Source organism: Lissotriton helveticus, chromosome 5_1 (genome assembly GCF_964261635.1).
Source record: "Lissotriton helveticus chromosome 5_1, aLisHel1.1, whole genome shotgun sequence".
Lineage (NCBI taxonomy): Eukaryota > Metazoa > Chordata > Amphibia > Caudata > Salamandridae > Lissotriton > Lissotriton helveticus.
The window spans coordinates 465,631,427-465,655,195 of record NC_136065.1 but is presented as its reverse complement, the minus strand read 5'-3'; the positions used below and the strand labels follow the sequence as shown (position 1 = coordinate 465,655,195).

Here is a 23,769-nt window from a genome sequence, read left to right as displayed (position 1 = left end):
GACAGCACCCACCCCAAAATGAAGAGACTCTCTGAGTCAGTGATTCAGACTGCAGACCGCCTCATCCCGCACAACATGAAGGGATCTACCCGCAATTACTCTTCACATAAACAAATCCTCTTGTCCAAGCTAAATGAACAGCTAACTTGCATATAGAACCAACTAGAAAAACTACTACAGGGACTCAACATTTTCACTAAGAACCTAAACTCAGGTTCAAAGCCTACCCATCAACCGCACTCCTCCCCCTGCATACAACTGTACACAACCTCTAAGACGAACGAAGAAACGGCCACTCAGCTGGACCACAACACCTCTCAACAACAAAGCCCAGAGGCCGAATAGAACAACCCCCATGTTGTCTCTGATGAAGGCGACGGAGCTAACCAAATCCTACAGCCCGGCACATATTAGGCACTCCCGACCCGAGCCCTCCCCCAATCGAAAATCCAGGTTACCACGGAACTAGGGAGATACCCCATGCCATTATGAACAACCAGGCCACCAGCTCACCTCATCAATGTTCCCCTGTCCTCCTCCCCCCAAGATACTACTAACTTTAGAGAGACCAAATGCATACTCACAAACTACAGATAGCAACCAAGCATGCAACAGACCTAGCAGAAACAATCTTTAAATACGACATTGATATCGCATTCATTACAGAGACTTGGCTAGGTGACTCCTTCTACCCGATCTTGGACATGCTAGTCCCACTGGAGTTCTCAGTCACTAGGAAAGACAGGAAGTACTACCGCAGTGGATGCATCGCCATTATACATAAGAGCAACATCAACATGGGTGAAACCAACACCTTCACCTGCACTTTATTCAAACATATCAGCACCTTCATAAGGATGAAAGGCAACTTAACAATGAACTGTCATCTCCTCTACCACCCACTGGGTAACACACTATCATTTGGCGAACACCTAGCAGACATGATAGCACACTGCTCACACACCAACATCTTCCTAATTTACTTCAACCTTCACTGGGACGTTAAAACCAACACCCTGATCCAATCCCTCAACAACCTTTTACTCAGCAACAACCTCTCCCAGCATTGCAAAGGTCAGACCCCCATTAAAGGCTCAACCCTGGATGCCATCAGAGCTCAGGATGAAACAGTAACCATTGATTGCATCCTCCCTGATTACTGGTCAGACCACCACATCATCCTATTTCCCTTCAACAAAGTAAAGTATCTCCCCACCAAACGAGTAAGCAAAAAACCTTCCAGTGGAAGGGAAACTTGAGGCAAGTTCCTTGACATGACCTTGTAGAACGAATGGTGTCTCTACTACCCTCCTTATAAGAGAACCTCTCAGCTGAACTCTTCACCCTTTACCACTCAACAATACCCTCTATACTGGACCAAGTACCCCCTTTTGAAACTGGAAAAGATAAGAAACAGTCCCTCAAGATCCTGATTCAGTATAGAGATCAATACTGAAGGAAGGCCGCTCAGAGCAGCTGAAAGTCGCTGGCAAACAAATCCATCCACAGCCCACCTGGACCAGCTCAGAGGTGAACGCAGAAAATATAAAAATCATATGACAAATGTAAAAGCTTCCTCCTTCCGCAGCGCTTTAGATAAGGCCAAAAAGTGCTCTTCACCATCCTTAATCAACAAACCCCCAAACCAGCCCTAAGAAATTCTCAGATACCCTTAGAACAATGAGAAAAACTTTCCTCCTTCTAGAATGATAAAATCACAAAGCTCTCCCTCGATCTCAACCAGCCCCCTCAACGAGGACGCCCATTTAAAAAAACAAAAATAACGCCTCTTCTCACTCCATGTCCACCCACAGCAACGAGCACCCCACAGGACAACATAGAGCACATTCAATCCTCAGGTTCCCACATGAACCAGAGAAGCTGGAAGGTTTTCAACTTACTCACGGATGCAGATATATCTTCCCTGCTGGCTACGTCCAAACCCTCCTCTCACCTTGGGGATCCCTCCCAGTCTCTCTAGCCAAAACCCTAATTAATGCACTTACTCTGCTTTGGACTAAGATAATAAACAGCTCCCTGAAAACTGGAGTGATGCCAGACTGTATCAAACTCAGTCAAGTCACGCCAATAATAAAAAAAAAAAAAGAAAATTGAGCAGATGTGAACGACCTCAATAACTTCAGACCTGTCTCTAGTCTCCCCTTCCTAGCCAAAACTCTGGAGAGAGGTGTTCTTGCACAACTTAACCTTCACATGGAAAACAATAATCTCCTGGACCCTCACCAGTCGGGCTTCAGGAAGGAATGCAGCACGGAGACGTTCACCCTGAACATAATAGATTTAATTTAATTTAATTGTGGGTTTATATAGCGCTAGGAATCGACTCCCGGAGGAGTATCTCCACGCTTCGACCGCTGGGGAACCCATCCTGGCTCACCCTGAGAGATGGTCCCTGATGGGTATCTCTAAGGTGCGACCAAGCATCCCCGGCGGTCTGGGGGGGCCGTTGTGAAGATGAGGCAAGCTGATGCCCAGAGTTGCCGATTGTGGTTTCTGACTAGAGTAGGCACCGAGGCGAGAATTATCGAGTCCGCTGACCCTGGTCCACGTCCATGACTTGTACAAATCCCTGGACAAGAACCAATGCTTCCTACTCGATTTCCTAAACCTATTGGTGGCCTTCGATATGGTCGACCACAAGTTTCTACTGGATTCCCTCCAAAAAAGAATTGGTGCGGACGGGGTGGTCCTGCGCTGGTTTGCATCCTTCCTAAAACACGGCGCTCCAAGAATAAAAATAGACAATCAGACCTCTGAAACATTAGCGATAACACATGGGTTCCTCCAAGGCTCTGTCCTCTCACCAACACTATTCAATATCTAGATGGAACCTCTCGCTGCCATCCGCAACCAAGCAAAAATTCCCTTCCATTTATATGCTGAGGACACCCAGCCATACATGGAAATCTCCTCGCTAGAAGACATCCACTGATGGCACACTCAATGAAGTCCAACACTGGTTATCTCACAAGGATCTAAAGCAAATCAAGATAAGACAGAAATTCTACTTGTATCATAGAGAGCAGCCCCCACTGATGCTAGAATAGATAAACTCCATATATGCTCCAAACTGCACTATATTTCTAGCCAACTCCATCAAATCTCTAGGCACCACTGTGGACTCCAAACTATCCATGAAAGATCTTATAGAGAATAGTGACTTCTACAACTTAAACTCCTGAACAAAATCAAACCCTATCTTCTGCGAGAAGATCTCAAATCTGCGACACAAGGGCTGGTGCTGTCTAGAATGGACTACGGGAATGCCACCCTCACAGGCACAGCCAAAGCCCACCTTGCGCCCATCATAACCACTCTCAATACAGCAACGAGAATGGTCATAGGAATCAAAAAATATGACTACATCACCCTGGCCCTGAAAGAACTTAAATGGCTCCCAATTGAAGCTCGCTGCAGCTTCAGAACAGCCTGTCTCACCCACACAGCCCTGCACACCGGAAAACTAACCTACCTTGCCTATAAGCTCAAAGGGGCAAACAGACTAGAAACCTCAGAAGCCTAACACCATGCTCCTCATCCCACCGAAAGTAAAAAATCAAAACACTTTGGCTTGCGCCTTCTCAAGCAACACCCCTACAATCTGGAATTCCTTACCTATACACATTAGGACCGACCCCTCCTTCTCATGCTTCGAGATTGTTAAAGGCTCTCCTCAACCAACACTTCAACTAGTAGATCATCATTCACCCTCCCTCTGTTCTCCCTGAACCCTCCCCCCACCACACCCACCCACCACACCCCCACTATTTCTCCTATGCTATGCGAATCCACTGTTTGGACTTCAGCTAACTTTCTTGATCTGATTCCACTCGTTATCTTGTTGTAAACATATACTGATGTAAAGCGTTCTTGCCAGCGCTATATAAAACTTTCAAATAAATAAAGTTCCAGGCAAAATGTAGGGGGCTAACCATATCAAACGAGGCACTGTCTCACACTACCCCTCCCCACTTATCCATCCCGCCCCCCTCACTAATACGCAAAAGGATTAAACTAACCTTCTCCTGGATAGTCTTCATCTTCTAAGTGGAAGAACCTGGAAAGCTTTGGCATGGACAGTCCCAGGTCTGTGTTCCACTTTAAAATCCATTCCCTCTAGGGATATGGACCACCTTAGCTGTTTGGGGCTTTCACTTTTCATTTGTTGCAGCCATTTGAGAGGCCTGTGGTCTGTCTGAACTAGGAAGCATGTGCCAAATAGGCATGGCCTCAACTTCTTCAGTGCCCAGACCACAGCAAAGGCTTCCCTCTCTGTCACTCCAACGCTTCTCTCAGGGGAGTAGTCACCTGCTTGTGAAAGCAACAGCATGGTCATCATATGTTTGGGATAGGACTGCTCCTATCCCATCCTCAGAAGCATCTGTCTGCACAATGAACTGTTTGGAGTAATCTGGAACTTTCAGGACTGGGGCTTAGCATATTACATAATTTAGAGTGTCGAAAGGCTTTTGACAGTTCACTTGGGCCTCTTCTTGGCGGTGAGTTCCGTGAGGAAAGGCCACCATAGACCCATAATCCTTCACAAACCTCCTGGAATACTCAGTCAAGCCAAGGAATGTCCTGACTTGCGTCTGGGTAGTTGGAGCTTCCCAGCCCAGAATTATCTGAATCTTGGATTGGAGTTGCTGAACTTTACCTCCACCTACCGGTTGGCCCAAATATACAACCTTTCCGGCACTTGCTTGCCTGGATAATGAGGCCTGCACTTTTCAGAGCCTCAAGGACCTTCCCATGGTGGATCAGGGGATCCTACCAAGTGGAGCGATTGGCAGTAACATCATCCAGATAGGCTGCACTCAGGAATTCCAATCCAGCAAGGAATTTATTCACCAGCCTCTGGAGGGTTGTAGAGGCATTCTTTAATCCAAAGGGCAACACAGTACACTGGAAGTGCCCACTTGAAGTGGAAAATGCAGATTTTTCTTTTACTCCAGAGTCAGACTAATCTGCCAGTACCTAGATGTGAGATCAAATGTACTCTGATACTTGACTGCCCCCAACTTGTTAATCAATTCATTTGCTCTAGTAATTGGATGCGCATCTGTTTTTTTCACAGCATTGAGACCCCTATAATCCACGCAAAATGTAATTTCTTGCTTTTCACCTGTGGAGTGATGTTTGGGGACTAATACAACTGGACTGGCCCAGGGGCGCTCTGATGGTTCAACGACACAAATTCTAGCATCTTTCTTACTTCATCTTAGGTGCTCTCTCTGACATGATCAGACTGCCTGTAAATTTTGTTTTTGACAGGTAGGCTGTCACCAGTGTCCATATGGGTACACCAGCTAATCTGACCAGCGGCCATAGAGAGGAGTTCAATATACTGATTTAGGACTCTGCCGTCTGTTGGTCAGTGAGGGTGTCTGACAAGACTACTCCATCAACAGACCCATCTTTTAGATTGCTGCAGAGGCGATCACTCTCAGCTTCCTGTCCCTCATCTGTAACCATCAGCATGGTCACATCAGCTCTATCATAGTAGGGTTTCAGGCCGTTAACTTGTATAACACTTTTGGGATATTTGCAACTACCAAGGTCCACCAAGTAAGTGACCTCCCCTTTTCTTTCAAGAACCGGTTAAGGCCCACTCCACTTGTCCTGGAGGGCCCTAGGGGCTACAGGCTCGAGTACTCCTACCCTGTGCCCTGGTTGGAACACAGCCATAGCAGCCTTTTGGTCATACCAGTGCTTCTGGGGCTCCTGGCTGGCCTGATTGTTTTTGCTCGCTTTTTCCATGTACTAAGCCATCCTGGAGCGGAGGCCAAGCACATAATCCACTATGTCTTGTTTTGGCTCTTGAGAGGTTTTTTCCTATCCTTCCTTCACAATACTCAGTGGGCCCCCTAACAGGAAGCCAACACAGAATTTCAAAGGGGGAGAACTCCACCCACTTCTGTGGCACTTCCCTGTAGGTTCAAAGCAGGCATGGAAGAAGGCATACCATCTCCTTGTGAGTATTTCAGGGAGTCCACCAATCATGCCTTTCAATGTCTGGTTACATCTTTCAACTAGGCCATTGGTTTGTGGGTGGTATGGGGTAGTGAACTTGTAAGTCATTCCACACTCCTCCCACATGTGTTTCAAGTATGCAGACATGAAGTTTGTACCTCTGTCTGACACTACCTCCTTAGGGAAACCAACCCTGGTAACGATACCAAGGAAGGCCTTGGCCACTGCAGAGGCAGTGGTTGACCTAAGGGAATAGCTTCAAGATATCTGGTAGCATGATCCACTGCCACCAGAATATATCAGTTCCCTGAGGCTGTTTGAGGGTCTAGGAGGTCAACAATGTCTACCCCCACCCTTTCAAAGGATACCCCAACCACTGGAAGTGGAATTAAGGGGGCCTCAGGCAGCCTCCTGCCTTATCACTGGCTTGGCAGGAGAGACAGGACTGACAAAAGTCCTTCACCTTCTAGGACATCCTTGGCCAGTAGAAGTGATTGACTAATCTTCTTCATGTTTTGCCCAGCTAAGGGGATATCATGGGCCACAGTGTGAAGAATGTCTCTAAACTTCTGAGGTGCTACTACTCGTGTGGTAGCACCAGGTTTAGCAGCTCTGACTTCAGTGTATAGTAGCCCATCTTCCCAATAGACTCTGTGGGTTCCGGTGATACCACCCTTTTCCCCTGCAACAATTTGCTGCCTCAAGCTCTCAAGAGTGGGAGAGGGAACTTTAGAAATAAGTCATATTTGTGATGGGGCATACTCACGGGCCTACCATTTGGGATATAGTCAGCACAAAGTGTTTGTACAAAATGTCTGGTGGTGGTAGCGGAACACACAAGGTCCAAATAAAACCTGTATATAGATGACTGGCTAGCAAGGGTTTCACAGTCAATCTGAAAAAATGCTTCTCGCTCATCACAGCAGAATGTGTTGCTGGTGGCAGAACTAGACACTGTCAAGTCAACGACCTTTTCCATACAAAAGGCTGCATTAGAATTACAGGATGTGGTTTACAGGTCAGGCGTACTAGATGTCTCAGAGTAAGGACATTAATGAGGTTATGTATTATGATGACATGGATCCCCATATATACCCTTGGCAAGACTACACATAATGTCCATATAAAAGTGTTTTTTTCGTCAGTGATAATAAAGAAGAGTGGACTGGGACGATCCATTGGTTACACAAGTAAAATACAAAGTGTTGGTCACAAGAAAACATGATGAGAGGCAGACAGTTCAAAGCCCATCACTCTTGGTGCCACTTACCACTGATGCATTAAGCAAGGCGAGGTGCACACATAGCAAAACTGATGATCAGAGGTCAGTGAACAATTAGAGAGGCTTGAGATCCTACATACTCCTAAAACTAGCACAGGAGATTTGGGGCTAAGCCAGCCTAGGATAGTTATGGGTGCAATTCCTTTACCACGAGAGCAAAACACAGAGGTAAACAGGCGAAGAAGGCAGCAAGTAGTGTCAAGTGAATGTGGCTAGGCCAAAGAGTTGTAGACCTGTTTGTTCAAAGACCTGAATTAAACAACAGAGGGAAAAGCAAAATGATACACCTTCACATCCTGCCACCTACATGAAGGCTTAATACCGCAACCGAATTGATACAGTCCATGTGATTCTAGACAAGATTCACACTGCAGAAGAAACTGCTTACTTCAGTCAGTCAGTCAGTCAAATATCTTTATTCGGTTGATTAAAACCATAAAAGCAATACACAATTCATTTTTAAAGATAAAAAACCATACGAATAGATTAAAAATTAACAATTAAACAATTTGTACACCTGTTGCAGTTCCTAAAATGCTTCCTTAAAAGAGGTTATTTTTAAAAGTTTGAATACAAAATAGATTCACTATAAGGTAGAGTCCAGAGAAAACAGGCACCTCCAAGTCCCACTGATCTTAATACAGTGCCCCAGAACAAAGTTGACAAAGTATCAACCAGAATGTGTATTTGTCTGGGTAAGTCTTGTTTTGTTTAATCGGGCAGCCGCCACCAAGAAACTGGCTACACCATATGTGACCTGCACAGAGTTAAGCATTTGCAGGTGTAAAAGTGCAGGCCTTACCTGGACAAAATTAAGTTCCTTCAGAATGGGATATAAAGAAAAATTTCGGGGCTCCAGATAGTGTTCGCAAAACATCATAAAGTGAACTGTGTCCTGATTTGAGAAGCTATCACATGTGCAAGGTGGGGTATTTTCAAAGGTCCCCCACTTTATATTAGTACCAAGCACTAAATGGATAAGGTTGAACCTAAATCTCAATAAAAGAAAACGATGGTATGGTTTGGTCACATATTTTAGGTAAGGTTCCATAACTGAGGAAATAGTTGATATATTGTTCTCACCATGGGTTTATTGAGTTCAAACTCCTCCCTTTCTAACTCCAACAAGTTCCGGAGATGCAACTTTACCCACCCTACATCTTCTTTCTTGAGGCCCTGTGGTGAAGAATACATATCCGGGCGCCCTAGCTTCACGCATGCCGCTCTAACATACGCTAGCCAGGGAATACTACCCGCCTTATCCAAGGCCATACAGTCTTTGAGTATGAGATGGTTCAACGTGATCTCCTCGTTTGTCCAGGTTTTCACCAAGCATAGCAGGGGGGCCATTTTTAGAAGGTCAGCAATGTGGCCCAAACCGACTTCACTATGAATAGAGTATGTAGGAGATGACTTTGGGAGTGACAGCAAAGCTCGTATAAAGTTATTTTCTACAATTTGAATGCCTTGGGAAGGAACATAGCCCCAGATGTCAGCCCCATAGGATGCGATAGCCAGGCACTTGGATTTGTAGATACGGATCATGGCCTCCATGGGCCTGGAACCTAATTTTTTAGAAAAGTTCATAAGGCCTGTAGTAGATCTTGCAACTGCATTTGCCTTCATTTTTAGTTGAGGTCCCCAGGATCCTTTTTCGTCAAAGGTGACACCTAAATAACAAAAGAAAGGTACCCTAGAGATTCGTGATTCATTGCAACTAAAAGTTTTAATCTTCAGGCTTTTCCTACGTGAGCCAGTAACCATGACATGGGATTTTAGTGTATTGATCTTTAAATCTAAAGATTCCATGAAAGATCCGAAATGGTCTAACAGTCTTTGCAGGCCCGTGCCTGTACGAGCTATTAGGACGGCGTCGTCCGCGTACAGGAGGACCGGGATGGAAGACCCTCCCATACGCGGGACGTCCAAGGTGGCTAAATTTAGTGATTTACCAAGGGAATTAATGTACAGTGTGAATAGAAGAGGGGCCAGAATACAACCCTGTCTGACCCCTCTCCCTGATCTAAATATTTCAGTACACCTACCTTCCCTTGTAACCCTAACGGAAGCAAACAAATTCTGATGGAGGTCATGTAAAAAATTCACCAAGGTAGTGTCCAAACCCAAATCCCGCAAAATAAACCAAAGTTTAGAGCGATTAACCAAATCAAAAGCAGAGGATAAGTCCATAAACCCTAGATATAAATGCCCCTCCTTCACCACAGTGTATTTACTAATAATGAGGTGGAGGTTTAAGCATTGGTTCATGGTCCCCCTGTGAGCTCTAAAACCATACTGAAGGTCAGAGAGGACCCCACTCCCCTCAAGCCAATCCCCGAGTCTTTGTAGAATGACTCTGCCCAGGATTTTAACAGCAGAGTCAAGCAAGGAGATTGGCCTGTAGCAAGCGGGGTCCCCCCTGTTCCCCTTCTTAAAAATCGGGACAATTATAGAGGTGGACCAAGAAGACGGAAAGCCTGCCGAAGGTATCGCATTAAAAACATTGGTCAGTATTTTGGACCAGAATTGGGGATACTGCATGTAAAGATCAGCAGGTACCCCATCGGGTCCCGGGGCCTTATGTTTACTTGTGTCTTTAATGGCCTTTTCAACCTCAAAAATGTTAAAATCCATGATCATGGTATTCCGCGAAGGGACACTAGCTGGAGAGATTGGAACCTCAGTTTCATAGATTTGTTTAAAATGATTAAGCCATCTTTCGTCTTCAATCACGCAATCCATGTCTGATTTCCCATCCTCAGTGAAAAAGGGCTGGTTGATGATGGCCCAAAATTTCTTACTGTCTCTCAGTATATCTACAGATAGTAAACTCTCCCAAGCTTCCTCCTTAATCTGAGTCTTGCGATTGGCAAGTGCAGTTTTATATCCCTGTCGCAGACTTGCCACTAGGGTCCTGTCTCTGGGTCTCTGTTTGAGTGCTTTCAGTAGGGCGCTGTGTTTTTTCGAACATTCCTTATCGAACCATCTGTGTATATACTTATTGCCTTGCGGGCCATTCCTGGACTCCAGATTCTTGGAGATACTTAAACATATCTCAGTATAGGCGGCCACAACCTCAGGCCCCAAGGAAGTAGGATCAAGGCAAACTGCCATCTTTGCCTCTGTTTCCTGTGCTAGTGTTTGGAAGAAGTTTTCGGGGACAATCTTCTCCCACTTTATCCTCCTCCCCTGCTCCTTAGAGGTGAGATCCCTTGGGGCTACCACCCCTGTTTCCCTCCCAGTCAGGAGGCAGTCCAAGTCCATGGTCAGCAAGACAGGGTTGTGGTCGCTAAAGACAGCGGTCACCACTCTATATTCATGAGCCCTGGCTAACACCCCTGATGATACAAAAATGTAATCAATGATGGTATTAGCATCTCTCCCGATGAATGTGGGTGCTCTGATCTCATTTGTGCCAAAGCCCATTTCAAATAGGTTTAAAGTGGCAAGAAAGCTCTCAAGCCCCTCCCCCTCCTTCGTGTGTTCAAAATGGGGGATCCCTTCAACCAATGATCCTCCGTACCTGTCGTTATAGCAGTCCCCATCACAGGGGTGAATATTAAAATCGCCCAGGATAACCATCTCTGGGACGGAAGTGCAATCGTGTCTATAGACTGACAAAAAATCTAACAGAGTAGTCAAATACTCATTTACAAAGGAACCATCCCTGGAATTATAGAAATTAATCATTAAAAAGGATTGATGGTCCGAAATAGCCCACTCAATTATTAACGTGTTCCTGGGAGCAGGTTCTATTTTTTTTAAAAGACCCAGCCAGATTCAGTGAGAATGTGAGAAGCCCACCCTTGGGTCTCCCTCTCGCACCTGATACGGCTGGGGTTGAAAAACTGTGAAAACCATCTAATGAGAAACAGGTTGATGTATCCCACGTTTCTTGAAGTGCCACTATGTCGTGTTGTTTAACAAACCCTTGCCAGCTAGGATCTGAGGCCTTAGCAGTAATACCCGCTATATTCCAGGTAAGGAATTTACAAAGTGGTTTATTAGAATTATGCGGGTTATGCACTCCTCTAACCTCAGTAGCTTCCAAGCAATTATCAGGAGAGAGAGTTAAGTTAGTCTTCTGCACATCCACGATGCTATCTTCTTTTAACACAAGAGTCTGGGAATTATGGCACCGCTGACCACCTAGTGAACCCTGTGTATGTCAGTCAACCCACTCCGTGGTTGACAAGCACTCATAACGATTAGCAATTGGGAAGTCAAAATAGTTATCTTGCCCATTTGCAGTCTGATAATACTGTTGTGGGTAACTATTTTGGGGCCCTACCACATAACCTCCTTGGAGTGGTCTGCCTCTTCTTCTCCTCACTAGATTCCAGCCCACATCACCCTCCTCCTCCCATCCGTATGATTGTTCCTCCCATGGGATGGTAAACCTCTGTCTAGGTTTTTGATCATGTAGACCCCTTAGCCAGCTCCATCTTTTATCTGTTTGATTCCCCGGTAGATAGAAATACGAAAGGGGCCTAGCCATAACAGTGCTAGCTTGATGTCTAGGTGCTCTACTACATATGTGTTCTACAACCTGAGTATTCTCGAAAGTGACCACAACACAATCCCCTTGCAGATTTTTTCTATTCCCGCCCACCCATGGAGTTCTTTCTACCATTAGAATTTTACTAGGAATGTTAGGCGGGAGGGGATGGTTTTTAGTGAGCCAATGACACACCTTGTTTTTAAGGGCCTGATGAGATTCTACTTCCGATGGGGGAATTTCAGTGACTCCAGTAAGAATCACTACATAGGAACAGGCGTCTGGCGGAAGATGGATGTTTCTGCGAGCCACAGCCTTAGTTCGCGGGGCCTGATCGAGATTTAGGGTTACTGAAGTGGGAACGCTTGCTGTAACTTGGGGGGTTTGTTTAGTAGCTTGGGGGGTTTGTTTAGCATTAGATGTGTTCGCCTGTAGATTGAGAACAGAGGTCTTTGCTTTCGTGCCTCCCTGTTTTAGAGTACTACTGGGGTCTTTGGGAGGTATAGTTTTGAGCGCAGTGACGTTATTACCCAAGGATGGCTTGTTAGCTGTGCTCGCAGCATAAGGTGTCTTGGTATTCGTAGAGAAGCATGGAGCGCTTATCTCCTTGTGGATATTCTTCAGGATGGTCTCCAAGCCGCGTAGTCTAGCTTCTATGGGTTCCAGTAGGCTTTTTATCGTGTTAAAAATTATATTATTGACCATATTCTGCCCATGGCCATCTTGATTCTGTATGGCTAGATTGGTGACTTCCCCAGTGAGTTCCAGAATTTCCTCCAGACTGTTATCTAGGATAGTATCGTCTGGAAGACTAATCGGTAAGCCAAGATTTGTGGGATGCACCCCCCCCTATATCATTTGAGTGAACTGGCAAATTATTGCTAACCATACCCGGATCTGCGTTTGAGGGTTGTTGAGATCGAACAGTTTGCGCTGTTTGAGCTTTTTTCCCTTTGGGGGTGGTAGGGTTGTTTGCCCTTCGTTTGGGGATTGCCCCTTCTATCAAACCCCTTTGATTTGCGTTAGTTACCACGGGAAAATTAACGAGCTCAGTAGCGTTTGATCCACTCTCTGTCAGAATGTTGAGATTAGGGGTAGCTTCCAAGTCCAGTTGTGAATTTGAAACATCTAGTTCCCTAGTAACCTCAGTGTGATCGACTGAGTTATGAATATTATGACGGGAGTTAATATTGGGAGTGTGTGCCTGGGCAATAAGGCCCAACGAAGATCTCTTGGCATTAGCTAGGTCCTGGGATACTCTCCTGTCCATTAGTAGTATTCCCTCGTCGATTAATGCATTGGTGCGGACAATAAAATCATCCAGGGTCCCAGTTAGTTTTTTAGTGCCTGCTGCGGCCATGCTTCTGGTTTCCCGGGAGTTCATGGCACCCCTATATAGATGGCAAAGTGACCTAGTCAATGGAAGTAGTGTAAGAATGGACGTCCGACTTACGGTTACTGTGAGCACTTATTCCTTTAGGCTGGGGTGAATCGGGCAGGGGTTCAGGCCCAGGCCCAGGCTCCTCAGGCCTCGGAGGGCCACAGAGGGCCCGCCCTTTGCCCGGGCTTCGCCCCGGGCTGCGACCCGCGCGCGTCCCGCTATGCGCGTTAATGGCCTTGCTTAAGTCTGTGTAAAGGGAGAGGGGGCGTGGCACTGGGAGGGGGCGCGGCTCACGCGGGAAGAGGAAACAGCTGGTGGTATTGAACGCTGTACCTCGCAGTCCCGGGGCCGCGCCTCTCACCTCCTCTGCGGCCTCGTGAATGATTTCCTCCTCCCTCCGTCGGCAGAAAACTGCTGGGAAACAAACAAGCTACTCCTGTAGCAATGGGTAAAGTTCAGACACTTGAAACCTCAGGCGAGCGGCACCCGCGTAGCGGGTGCCGCGAGAGGTTATGAAGACCTTGGTGGGGGCGGGCACTGGGAGGGGGCGCGGCTCACGCGGGAAGAGGAAACAGCTGGTGGTATTGAACGCTGTACCTCGCAGTCCCGGGGCCGCGCCTCTCACCTCCTCTGCGGCCTCGTGAATGATTTCCTCCTCCCTCCGTCGGCAGAAAACAGCTGGGAAACAAACAAGCTACTCCTGTAGCAATGGGTAAAGTTCAGACACTTGAAACCTCAGGCGAGCGGCACCCCCTGCTTACTTACATTAGTTCTGCATTTTGAAGCGCTTCTCTATTTATGTATGGCCCTCTAACCTTCCTGCTGCAGTAGGGAAATTGATGAAAAAGGGAATTCATACTAGAGGATAACACAAGCAGTGAAGTGCACAAAGAATCTGAAAGAAAGAGTTGGCCTAACGGCTACGGCGTTCGACCTCGGACCTGGAGACCTGGGTTCGAGTCTCGGTAACGACGCCAAACAAACATCCTGTGATTCTGGGCAAATCACTTAATCTCCCCGTGCCTAACACAAAAAAAAAAAAAATATGAATGTGTGTCCTCATGTAACGTAACTGGTGCTATGTAAAGCGCTCTGATAACCTGATTCGGTTCAAGTTCGCGCTATATAAAACTCTAAAAAAAAAAAAAAAAAAAAAGGCGGCCACATACTTGATCATTGTGGGCTCCTCTTACCATCGATGTCCAAACGGAAACATGCTAGGCTACAGAAAGGAAACTTCCAGAGCCAACCACTAAGTGACAGCATATTGCACAAAAAGTGAACCTGAAAGAGTTTCAAGCAGTAAAACTGTTCCAAGTTAGCAGCTAGTATATTGTCTCGCCAAGTATGCTGCAAAGCTGAGGATGTAAAGACCACTTCAGCAATTGGCTCATAAAAGATGCCACATAAGAAGGAGTATTGGCAGCACTTTAGATCATTGGTAGGCATCAGGTACAGCTGGTTGAGATTGTCTTTTAACCTCCCGAAAGGATACAGAACATAGGGAGGTCGAAATTATAGGTATGACACCTATTTCTACAAAAAAAAGCTTACATCACTATTTTTGCCCCAGTCACTGGGTTTGGTACATTCTATTGAAGCTACAGTTAATTCGCTTTTTGTGGATGCAGTAGTTCTAGCATCTTGAACGGCTGTTGCATACGTTTTTAGGGACCAAGATAGCTTGTTATTTTGTCTGGTGAGCACAAGACCACATATTTTTAGAATAACAAAACTTCTGTCAGATTGTCAAGACGAGTGGTTACTGAAGTATGCCCAGCAGTTTGGAGGACTCAGACAAACCACCTTATCTTCCGCAAGACACTTAGAAAATATACCCAATAAATATGTCTGTGCCAGGTGTAGGAAGCTGGCTCTTTATATAGTGGACCAAAAAGAGGTACACTGTAAAGAGTTCAGGCAAACCCCAAAGTATTACAGTGGCACAAAGGACACCCCAAATGCTCTCTTTTGTGAAAGAATGGGCCAGCAGTTCGGTATATCAGAGAGTAGTGCTAATCATTTATCACACTCACGCAAAGGCAGTAAGTGAGACCACACTCAATAAATAAATCAGCCGGCAGTTTTTTAAAAATAACACATACTTTTATATAAATTTAGATACCAAGTACGTTTCGAGATATGAATTTTTACAGTTTTCAAAAATGGAAACCGTGCTTTTTCTGATTCGGCTATGTTATCCTATGTAGGAAAAACATTTATTGCATTCGGGCACGCAACAACGACTTACAGGATTGGTCTTCAGGACTTCAGGTGAGTATGAGGCAACAAGTCACCTTGGGAGACTCTGGGGCGTCCAGGTGCAGAGGTGTGTCTGGTGTCCCGTTCACTTCAATGGGAGAATGGCCCTGTTACAAAGAGGCTGCAAGCTGGGATTGAGGACCAGTCCGGGAGAACACACAGGGCGGTTCGAGTCTTGAGATCCTCGGGCACTCAGGGACACCTTTGGTCCACTTCTCAAGGCTCGAGCCACCCCGTGGAGCAGTGGTGCCGATGAGCTACTTACCCCTGCGGTCACTACACCCCCTCGATGACCACTTCCTTTGTAGAGTGGGCATCACCCAGTGTCAGAATACCTATTTCAGGCAGTGCAACACGCCTCCTGCATATCTATTCCCCCCCCCTCCCAATCCAGGCACCAAATGGCCCTGGTCAAGGGGGGTGACAATTGCAAAAAGAACATACTGAACAGTGTTCTAAATTCACCCCAATACAGAGATCTGGACCTAAATCCATCATTTTTTGCTCCCGATGCAATTCCAGTTTAGACCCAGCCATATGCAAATCATCTTGACCCTGTTCCCCATAGAAACAGTCCAGCCCGAACTGCCAAGCCAGGACCTCCCTGGACTGGAAACAAGCATCTTGGAACCAGTCTTGGGGTTCCACCACTAATCAGCCACGCTAGCTTGGCTCCAGTGGCATGGAGAGCACGTCCCCATTTCTGGGCATACCCGTCCCACTTGGGGTGTCAAATGCAAAAAGAACAATTGATGGACAGAATGCAGAACAATGTCATACATTCACCCAGTACAGAGATCTGAGCCTAAATCCATCGTTTTTTTGCTCACCATGCCATTCCAGTTTGGAACCAGCCATATGCAAATCAGTCTTGACCCTGCGTCCAATGGGAACAGTCCAGCCCGAACTGCCAGGCTAGAACCTCTCTGGACTGGAAACAAGCATCCTGGGACCGGTTTTGGGGTTTCACCCCTCTTCAGCCAGGATAGCTTGACTGCAGTGGCATGGAGAGCACGGGACCCACGTCTGGACATACCTGTCCCACTCGGGGTGACAAATGCAAAAACAACAATTGATTGACCAAATGCAGAACAATGTCATACACTCACCCCACCCAGTACAGAGATCTGGGCCAAATCCATCATTTTTTTGCTCCCCATGCCATTCCAGTTAAAACCCAGCCATATGCAAATCATTCTTGACCTTGTTCACCATGGGAACAGTCCAGCCCAACTGCCAAGCCAGGTTCGCCCTGCACTGGAAATAAGCATCCCAGGACCAGTTTCGGCAGTCACTGGATTCAAGCTAGCCTGGCTGATATGGGGTGATACCCGAAACCAGTCCCATGATGGTTGTTTCCGGTCCATGGATGACCTGGCTTGGCAGTTCAGGCTGGACTGTTCCCATGAGGCACAGGGTCAAGACTGATTTGCATATGGCTAGGTGTAAACTGGGGTGGCATGGTAAGCAAAAGACCAATGGATTTAACCCAGATCTCTTGACTGGAGGGAAAGTTTGATTTGCTCTGCAATCAGTCCATCATCTGTGTGTCTTTTGCTTTCTCGTCAAGGGGGGTCGGCATCCTCTCCATTCGCAATCCCAGTGAAGGTACTGGAAAAGATCATCAACAATCAACTCATGACACACCTGGTGCAGAACCAGTTAGTCAACAACTCCCAATCTGGCTTCCGTAGCAATCACAACACCGTAACCGCCCTGATCTTAGTCACCGATGATATCCAAATCCTCCTCGACTGAGGAGAAACAGCAACTTTATTCCTCCTCGACCTCTCGGCAGCCTTCAATACTGTATCCCACCACACACTGATCGAAAAACTCCTACGCATCGGCGTCCAAGGGTACGCACTCAGATGGATCATTTCCTTCCTCAGCGGAAGATTCTGAAGGATCTACCTCTCACTTTTCTCCTCTGAATCCAAAGGAGATCACCTGCGGTGTCCCCCAAGGCTCATCCCTCAGCCCCATTCTCTTCAATGCATAAATGACCCCGCTGGCCAACATAGTCAAATCCCACGGCCTCAACATAATTTCCTGCGCAGATGACTCCCAACTCATCCTCTCACTCACCGACGATCCCACCAGAACTAGCTTCCACAGATGCATGACACATCGCCGACTGGATGAAGAACAACTCCCTTGAGCTGAACATAGACAAAGCGGAAGTACTGATCTTTGGCAAAAGCAGCAACACATGGAACAACTCCTGGTGGCCATCAGACCTAGAACCTGCACCTACTCCAGAAACCTCGCAATCATCATTGACAAGCTCACCATGAAATAACAGATCAACGCCATCTCCTCCGCCTGCTTCCCCACTTTGCGCATGCTATGAAAGATCTTCAAGTGGCTACCCCTACACACGAGATGCACCGTAACACAGGCCCTTGTTGCAGGGATTCTGTTGTGTAACAGAACTATACTTGGGACCATATAACATCAGTATGTAGGGACTGAGTCACCATGCCTCCTCCTTGGTATCCATGAGCCCGAGTCAGACTAGCTATAGTGCCACACTTGCCCTCCAAACCTTACCAGAGAAACAAGTGAATTGGCACTCCAGAGCACAATACTCTCGACCCTCTCAGGAATCTCTGTAACAGGACACAGTCTTTCACTCTCTCATTCGTATTTGTCCACAATAAGATAACCAGGAGACACAAAGAAAGTTTAAAATATTTATTTAAACTGTCGTGCTCTGAAATGCAATATTTGTGCCATAATTAGAAAACAAATGCATACTAAAAATACTGTTATTGTTAAACCGTATACCATGAAAAGCCCTGTCATTATATAGGACAGAGTAGCCTAAACCCCCCTCCCCTGCTACTGAAGCTAAATGATTATATATAAAAGATCTCTGAAATTAGTGGCAGACCCTGTACCTTAGCATACACAGATGGATGCTCTACATTTCAGCAGATGCAGTGATCTTGTCTCAGAACTCCTGTTCCATGTGAGTGTGTTTTTTGCTCCTGTTCTCATCTATATGAGGAGACATGTGTGCTCATAAACAGCTGCATTTCTCTGTTATGTCTAGATGCTAGTGCGTGGCCAGAAAGAATAACAAGGGACATTGTTGTTTGACCTGGTCTTTGATGTCCAGACCAAATCCTGGGAAAAGAACAGAAAGCGAAAACATATGCAGGTTCCCTGTGACAGTACAATGTGGCACAGAAACCAGTGTGTTTATATAGTAACATGTGCAAAAGAAAATGAGGGCTATAATGTGCACATTTAGGCTAACATAGGGAAAACTACAATGGGCCATGCAGCATGATCGTTTGAAAAGCTTCCAGGGTGCCATCTTAGTGGCTTTGCCGATTAAAATACAACACCTGGAGAGAGAGCCGAACCTGAACACTCAAAGTAATGTAACTATTCTTTCACCTTCCTTCAGCTTGCTTTCTCCTTGGTACAACTATCCTTGCTTGCTGTCATATAGACACCCACTCCCTCTGGTCACTTACTAGCTTTGTGTTCTTCCTTACAGGCCACAGAAATGCTGGTGCACAATGCGCAGAACTTGATGCAGTCGGTGAAAGAGACAGTGCGCGAGGCCGAGGCAGCTTCTATCAAGATCCGGACAGATGCGGGTTTCACGCTGCGCTGGGCACGCAAAACACCGTGGTACCAGTAACCACAAGTGCCTTCACTTGGAGAAGGGTGCATGATCATGGTGTTGTATGGCACCCACAAAGCGGGCAGGGACCCTCGTGGCTGCCTGATGGGGAGGGCAACCCTCTCATTAGCCATTTTTTTAAAGTAACAAATAGGTGCCCATTCTAAGGGCATCAGGTATAGAAATCTATATAATAAAATCATAAATTTAAACTGATGACTTTGAATGAACAAATTATGGTATTTATTCTCACAAAGCTGGGACATGCTCCCAAAGGTTTGCTGTTCTGTCCTCCCTTAGAAGTGAGATACTGATCACACTCTTTTTCAGAAGCAGACTCAAACCCTTTTGCTCTTTTTAGCACACAACTGTGCATCACAGCGCTCTGCTTACCGATGTCACTGTAGCTAGATTTAACGTAAGAGACACTACCGGATATAGAAATATATATATATTTTTTTTTTGGTAACAGACCATTGCCCCCACCCCAAACCCACCCCCTCCCCATGAAAAATAAAAGCAGTGTTTTTCTATTCGGAAGGAGTGCACAACCTGAAGTGGTTTAGACATTACCTGCAGAAGATGAGCCTATGTTGGCTGTGCATGAACACTAAGCCTTTTTTATCATAATGGTACTATCATGATTTTTTATTTTTTTCACTTGTACCCATCTCACCAGGGCTCAAATATGGCAAAGAGAGCAAGACCCTAAAGAGCTTTAAATTCTGTTTCTCGCCCATGTTAGACTGTGCTGTATGTAGCCTGCTTAAACAATCTCGAAGTCTGTTACCTGGGTAGTGCTACAAATGTACCGCCCTTCTTTCACCTTTTGTTCAAAGTCTCTGAGCTAGACCTGTGGGTGATACCCTGGCAGCACCAAGACTCTGATCTGCACCATGGTTTCATTTAGGTATAGAAATCCATGCTCATCTTTTCTAATAAATAGTTATTGAAAGGTCTTCCTTCTAAATACCTTGAGATGGGCATCATAAGCCTGTTTGTCTAGTGAGAGTCCTTATTTGTGTATCAAGTAGACCGACAATAGACGTGTTTGAGCTGTAGCTGCAGGCAACATCACAGAGGCTTTTAGCTCAAATCTTAATTTCAGTTCTTCTTAAAATATTTGGATCATGTTACATATTCAGTGATTGAAGCTAATATCAGCCAAGGATAAAAACATAGGGTAAAACAGTTCTGCTGACCTTGAGTCAGGAAAAACTTTCTTCCAATGGAGTGCATCCGCACCACTGCCACGTCACTCTAGCCAACATCCACGTCACTCTAGGCTTCCCAAGGCAATGTACAATTTACAACCTGGTCAAGACTATTGTCACTTGAAACAAAAAAAAGCTGCTATAATCTGAAATCCCCTACAGAATCTTACATCCTTTCTCAAAGATTTTGTTAAAAGATCCAAATAATTCGCCCAGTGGTCTTCAGTATCACACGCAGACTCCTGGGAGGAAGTGGGGAACACAATTTCTTCTCGAGATGCAGGGTTTACTTTCTGTTTGTACTTCATCCCCACTTTATCGACATCCAATCGTGGAGGGATTGACATTTGAAACCAGCCCTCAAATACAAGCCAGGTCTTTCCACTTATTCTTAAAGCGCTTGTCCCGCCGGTTTCAGCAAGGTAATTTTTTTTCTTTGTTCCTATAGTTTCCATCCTTTATAATCATTACATGGACATTTGTTTTGCATTTTTGATTTTGTGTATATTAGCAAGGTAAATGTTTGATTAAACCTTCAGTTTTATTGCCGTTCCCTTTCTCCCATTATTAAGAATGGTCATGTCCAGCCTTGATAATGAATACTGTAAGGAAAAAACTGCAATGCAAGCTTCTGAGAGGGGATTCAAACAGCAGTGGTTTAGTCGATTATTAACAAATGCTAAGATGTGTGGCGTATGTCCCGCTAAACACACTCAGTAGACCATTTAAAGGTGGAAATGTGACTGTAACAGTACATAATTTCACGAAAATTGAACTTCTTACTTCACCCAGCCAAAGGAATTCAGTTGGGGAGTGGTGACGCTTCAGACATAAGTGCCTATGTGTTCCGAATTCCAAAATACATGCTAGAACAAAGGCCTCTGTGACTGTGATGGTGTGCTACAGCTGTCAGTTGAGATATTAAACTGATACTAATGCCACAGTAATGCCTTTATCATGTGAGATCCAAGATGGATCTGATGCCAAAGATCACGTGAAGTGTGTATTATTTAAACCCGTTGGGGGGGTGACGGGTGTCATGTGCCTCAGTTCATCCCGTTCGTATCAATGCGTTGGTCCTTTAAACCTTTCAGCGCTTACTAGACTGTGGTAGACAGTCTGTGCTTTTCTGCTCCCTATTTTTCTCGGCCAAAGCCCTTGGAGTGGTTCTCATCACAGTGAATGTGAAGCCCCTCCCTCCATACTTCTTAGATGGTTGCTTATTGTTTACAGACAGCAGATATGGCTCCCATCTGCTGTCAGATTTTTCCTGGTTCCAAGATGGCTGCCATTGTTTAGTTCTGGTTAGTAGTACTTTTTAGTCTCAAGATGATTGACTGTTACCATACAAAAGGTTAGCCAGACTTTATCTTTCTCCGAGATAAGTGTCATTTTCCAAACAGAGCTGTGCCTTTTCATGCCTTCTACTGTGAAAAAAGAACCTAATGCTCAGTCGATGCTGGAAGCAATAGTCTTTCAGATGGCCAGAACAAAAAGGATCTGGGTGTTTTGCATTCAGTTTAAGACGATTAGTTACCAAGTCAGGTATAACTTCCATAGAGAGGATATAAAATGTTGATACATTCACGGATAGTGAATGTATAACAAAAAAAATAGCCTGTGGTGCATCTTAAGGAAGGGTGTGCAATTCCCTTGAAAGCCTAATACATGGGATCTGAGGAGCCCTTAAACGTTCTGACATTTACGGCTAAGATTACATGTGGTTACTACCCTCCCCACCCCCCTTCAGTCACAAAAACCTAATATTCCCATACCACTGTAGTAGAGTGTTTCCTGCTTCACATGCCTCATCCTGTCAGCAGAATGTAACCCAATGTAGCTAATAGGCAATGCAAAAATGTAAAGTGGGGCGACTAGGTGCTTTCAGGATCTGGAAAGGACATGGGGCTGCTCTAGAGAATCACGTCTTCATGTTTAATGTTCTACCACTATCCTAACTTTGTTTATAAAGAAAAGCAGGTGCTGTATTTACAAATAATCTCAAACCAATAAAAATGCATTTGTATAAAATAACTGTGTGAATCTTTATTCGTCATTCATCCACATTTCCACCTTAAACCAGGATGCAGGGGACAGAATCAGTCTTTGCATTCTCATGTTCTTTGGTCAGGTAAAAGTTATTTGTCTACATAGGCCTACCAAGCTCATTCTGAGTCTTTTGAACTATGGCTGGATTTGTAACAGGAGATAGTTTGCATTCATTCTTTATTCTTTTCTCCCTATTTGCTGTTTAATTCTGATACAATACATCTTCAATTTTAACCTCAAAACATTTGTTGTGCAATCACTAGAAAAGAAGATGAGCCCCTAACATGCCTTGTTTTCTGTAAATTCTGCTGCAGTGTTGACCAAAACAAATTCTCTAAATGACCGCATGACTTGGAACTGTAACATGGGTCCAGGAGGGACTGGTTCATCACATTTTTCAGGATATCCACTTAAAGTTTGCAACATGTTTTTTTGCAGATCGCTGGATTAGTCCTCTCCTGCTTCTTAAATTGTGTTTAGAATAGTACAAATTGTTTATTTTCCAAGTTTAAGTTTCAGGTTTATGCATGACATAACTCGTAATTGTGTCCTCTGTATCCTCCAATGAACAGGAACACAGACCCACCCAGTTTTGCCATCGGATTCATACCCAATAAGTATGACAAACTACAATGAACAACAAACCGGCAAAGGCAGATTATGAAGCCAGATACTCTAGGGAACCTTTTAAATTTGCCATCTAATGGTCATTCGTATCAGCTGTCGCCTGAATGACTCAAAGCGGCTTGGTTATGGAATGTAGGCAATGTAAATTCTGTCCTTCGTATAACATTTGTTTTCCTTTAGCTAACATCCTTGCGGTTTGTACCCCCTCTTTGCTAAGGGACCAAAAGAGTGTCTTGTGTGTAAAGCATTTCGGAGAAAGAAAACAATAAGACCGACTAGAGTATTTAGCTGAAAAAGGAGGCCAGAGTGCGGATCGTTTAGAGGCTGAGAACTGTGAGGCTGCAAACCTACTACTCCAAAGAAACATGCTATATCATTCACTACACCTGGGTTGTGTACTATAGGAACATTAACAGTTATTCCAAAACCTTAACCCTGAAACCTAATCAACCTTGACAACAGGACTGGCTGCATACTGTGCAGCGACCTGGGGATCTGTATGGATAGGAAGGCAAATCTCTGAAAGAGGATCAAGCATACCAGGTGTATCATCCTTGGAAAGAGGATTCAATCAATGAATTGGGGAAATTGTAAGTGTGCTACTCACTCGTGAGGGTCTCAAGGCGCTACCGGGGGGTCGTATGCAGGATTGAAGCCAAAAAAACCTTGAAGCAGGGACCAACTGGTTCAGCCTCAACATGATATGCGAAAATGTATTTGCCTTAAAAATCAACCTCAAACAGAGGACATGGTACAGGAGGAAAGCTCCGGACTTTCATAAAGGGATTTTCAACTCTGAAAAAAAGAAGGCCTTCTACAGAC

General features: G+C 45.2%; 1 protein-coding gene across 2 annotated transcripts in view; it reads left to right on the top strand.

The window, feature by feature from the left end:
* The window catches only part of VCL (vinculin), a 349,916-nt gene extending 327,614 nt beyond the window's left edge, over positions 1-22,302 (top strand). For both annotated transcript variants that reach the window (XM_078642750.1, XM_078642749.1), the window contains one exon: positions 18,929-22,302. In XM_078642750.1, the coding sequence (XP_078498876.1) occupies positions 18,929-19,075 (147 nt within the window). In that variant the 3' untranslated portion in view covers positions 19,076-22,302. The remainder of the gene's footprint in view (positions 1-18,928) is intronic.
* Positions 22,303-23,769: the final 1,467 nt, after the last annotated feature.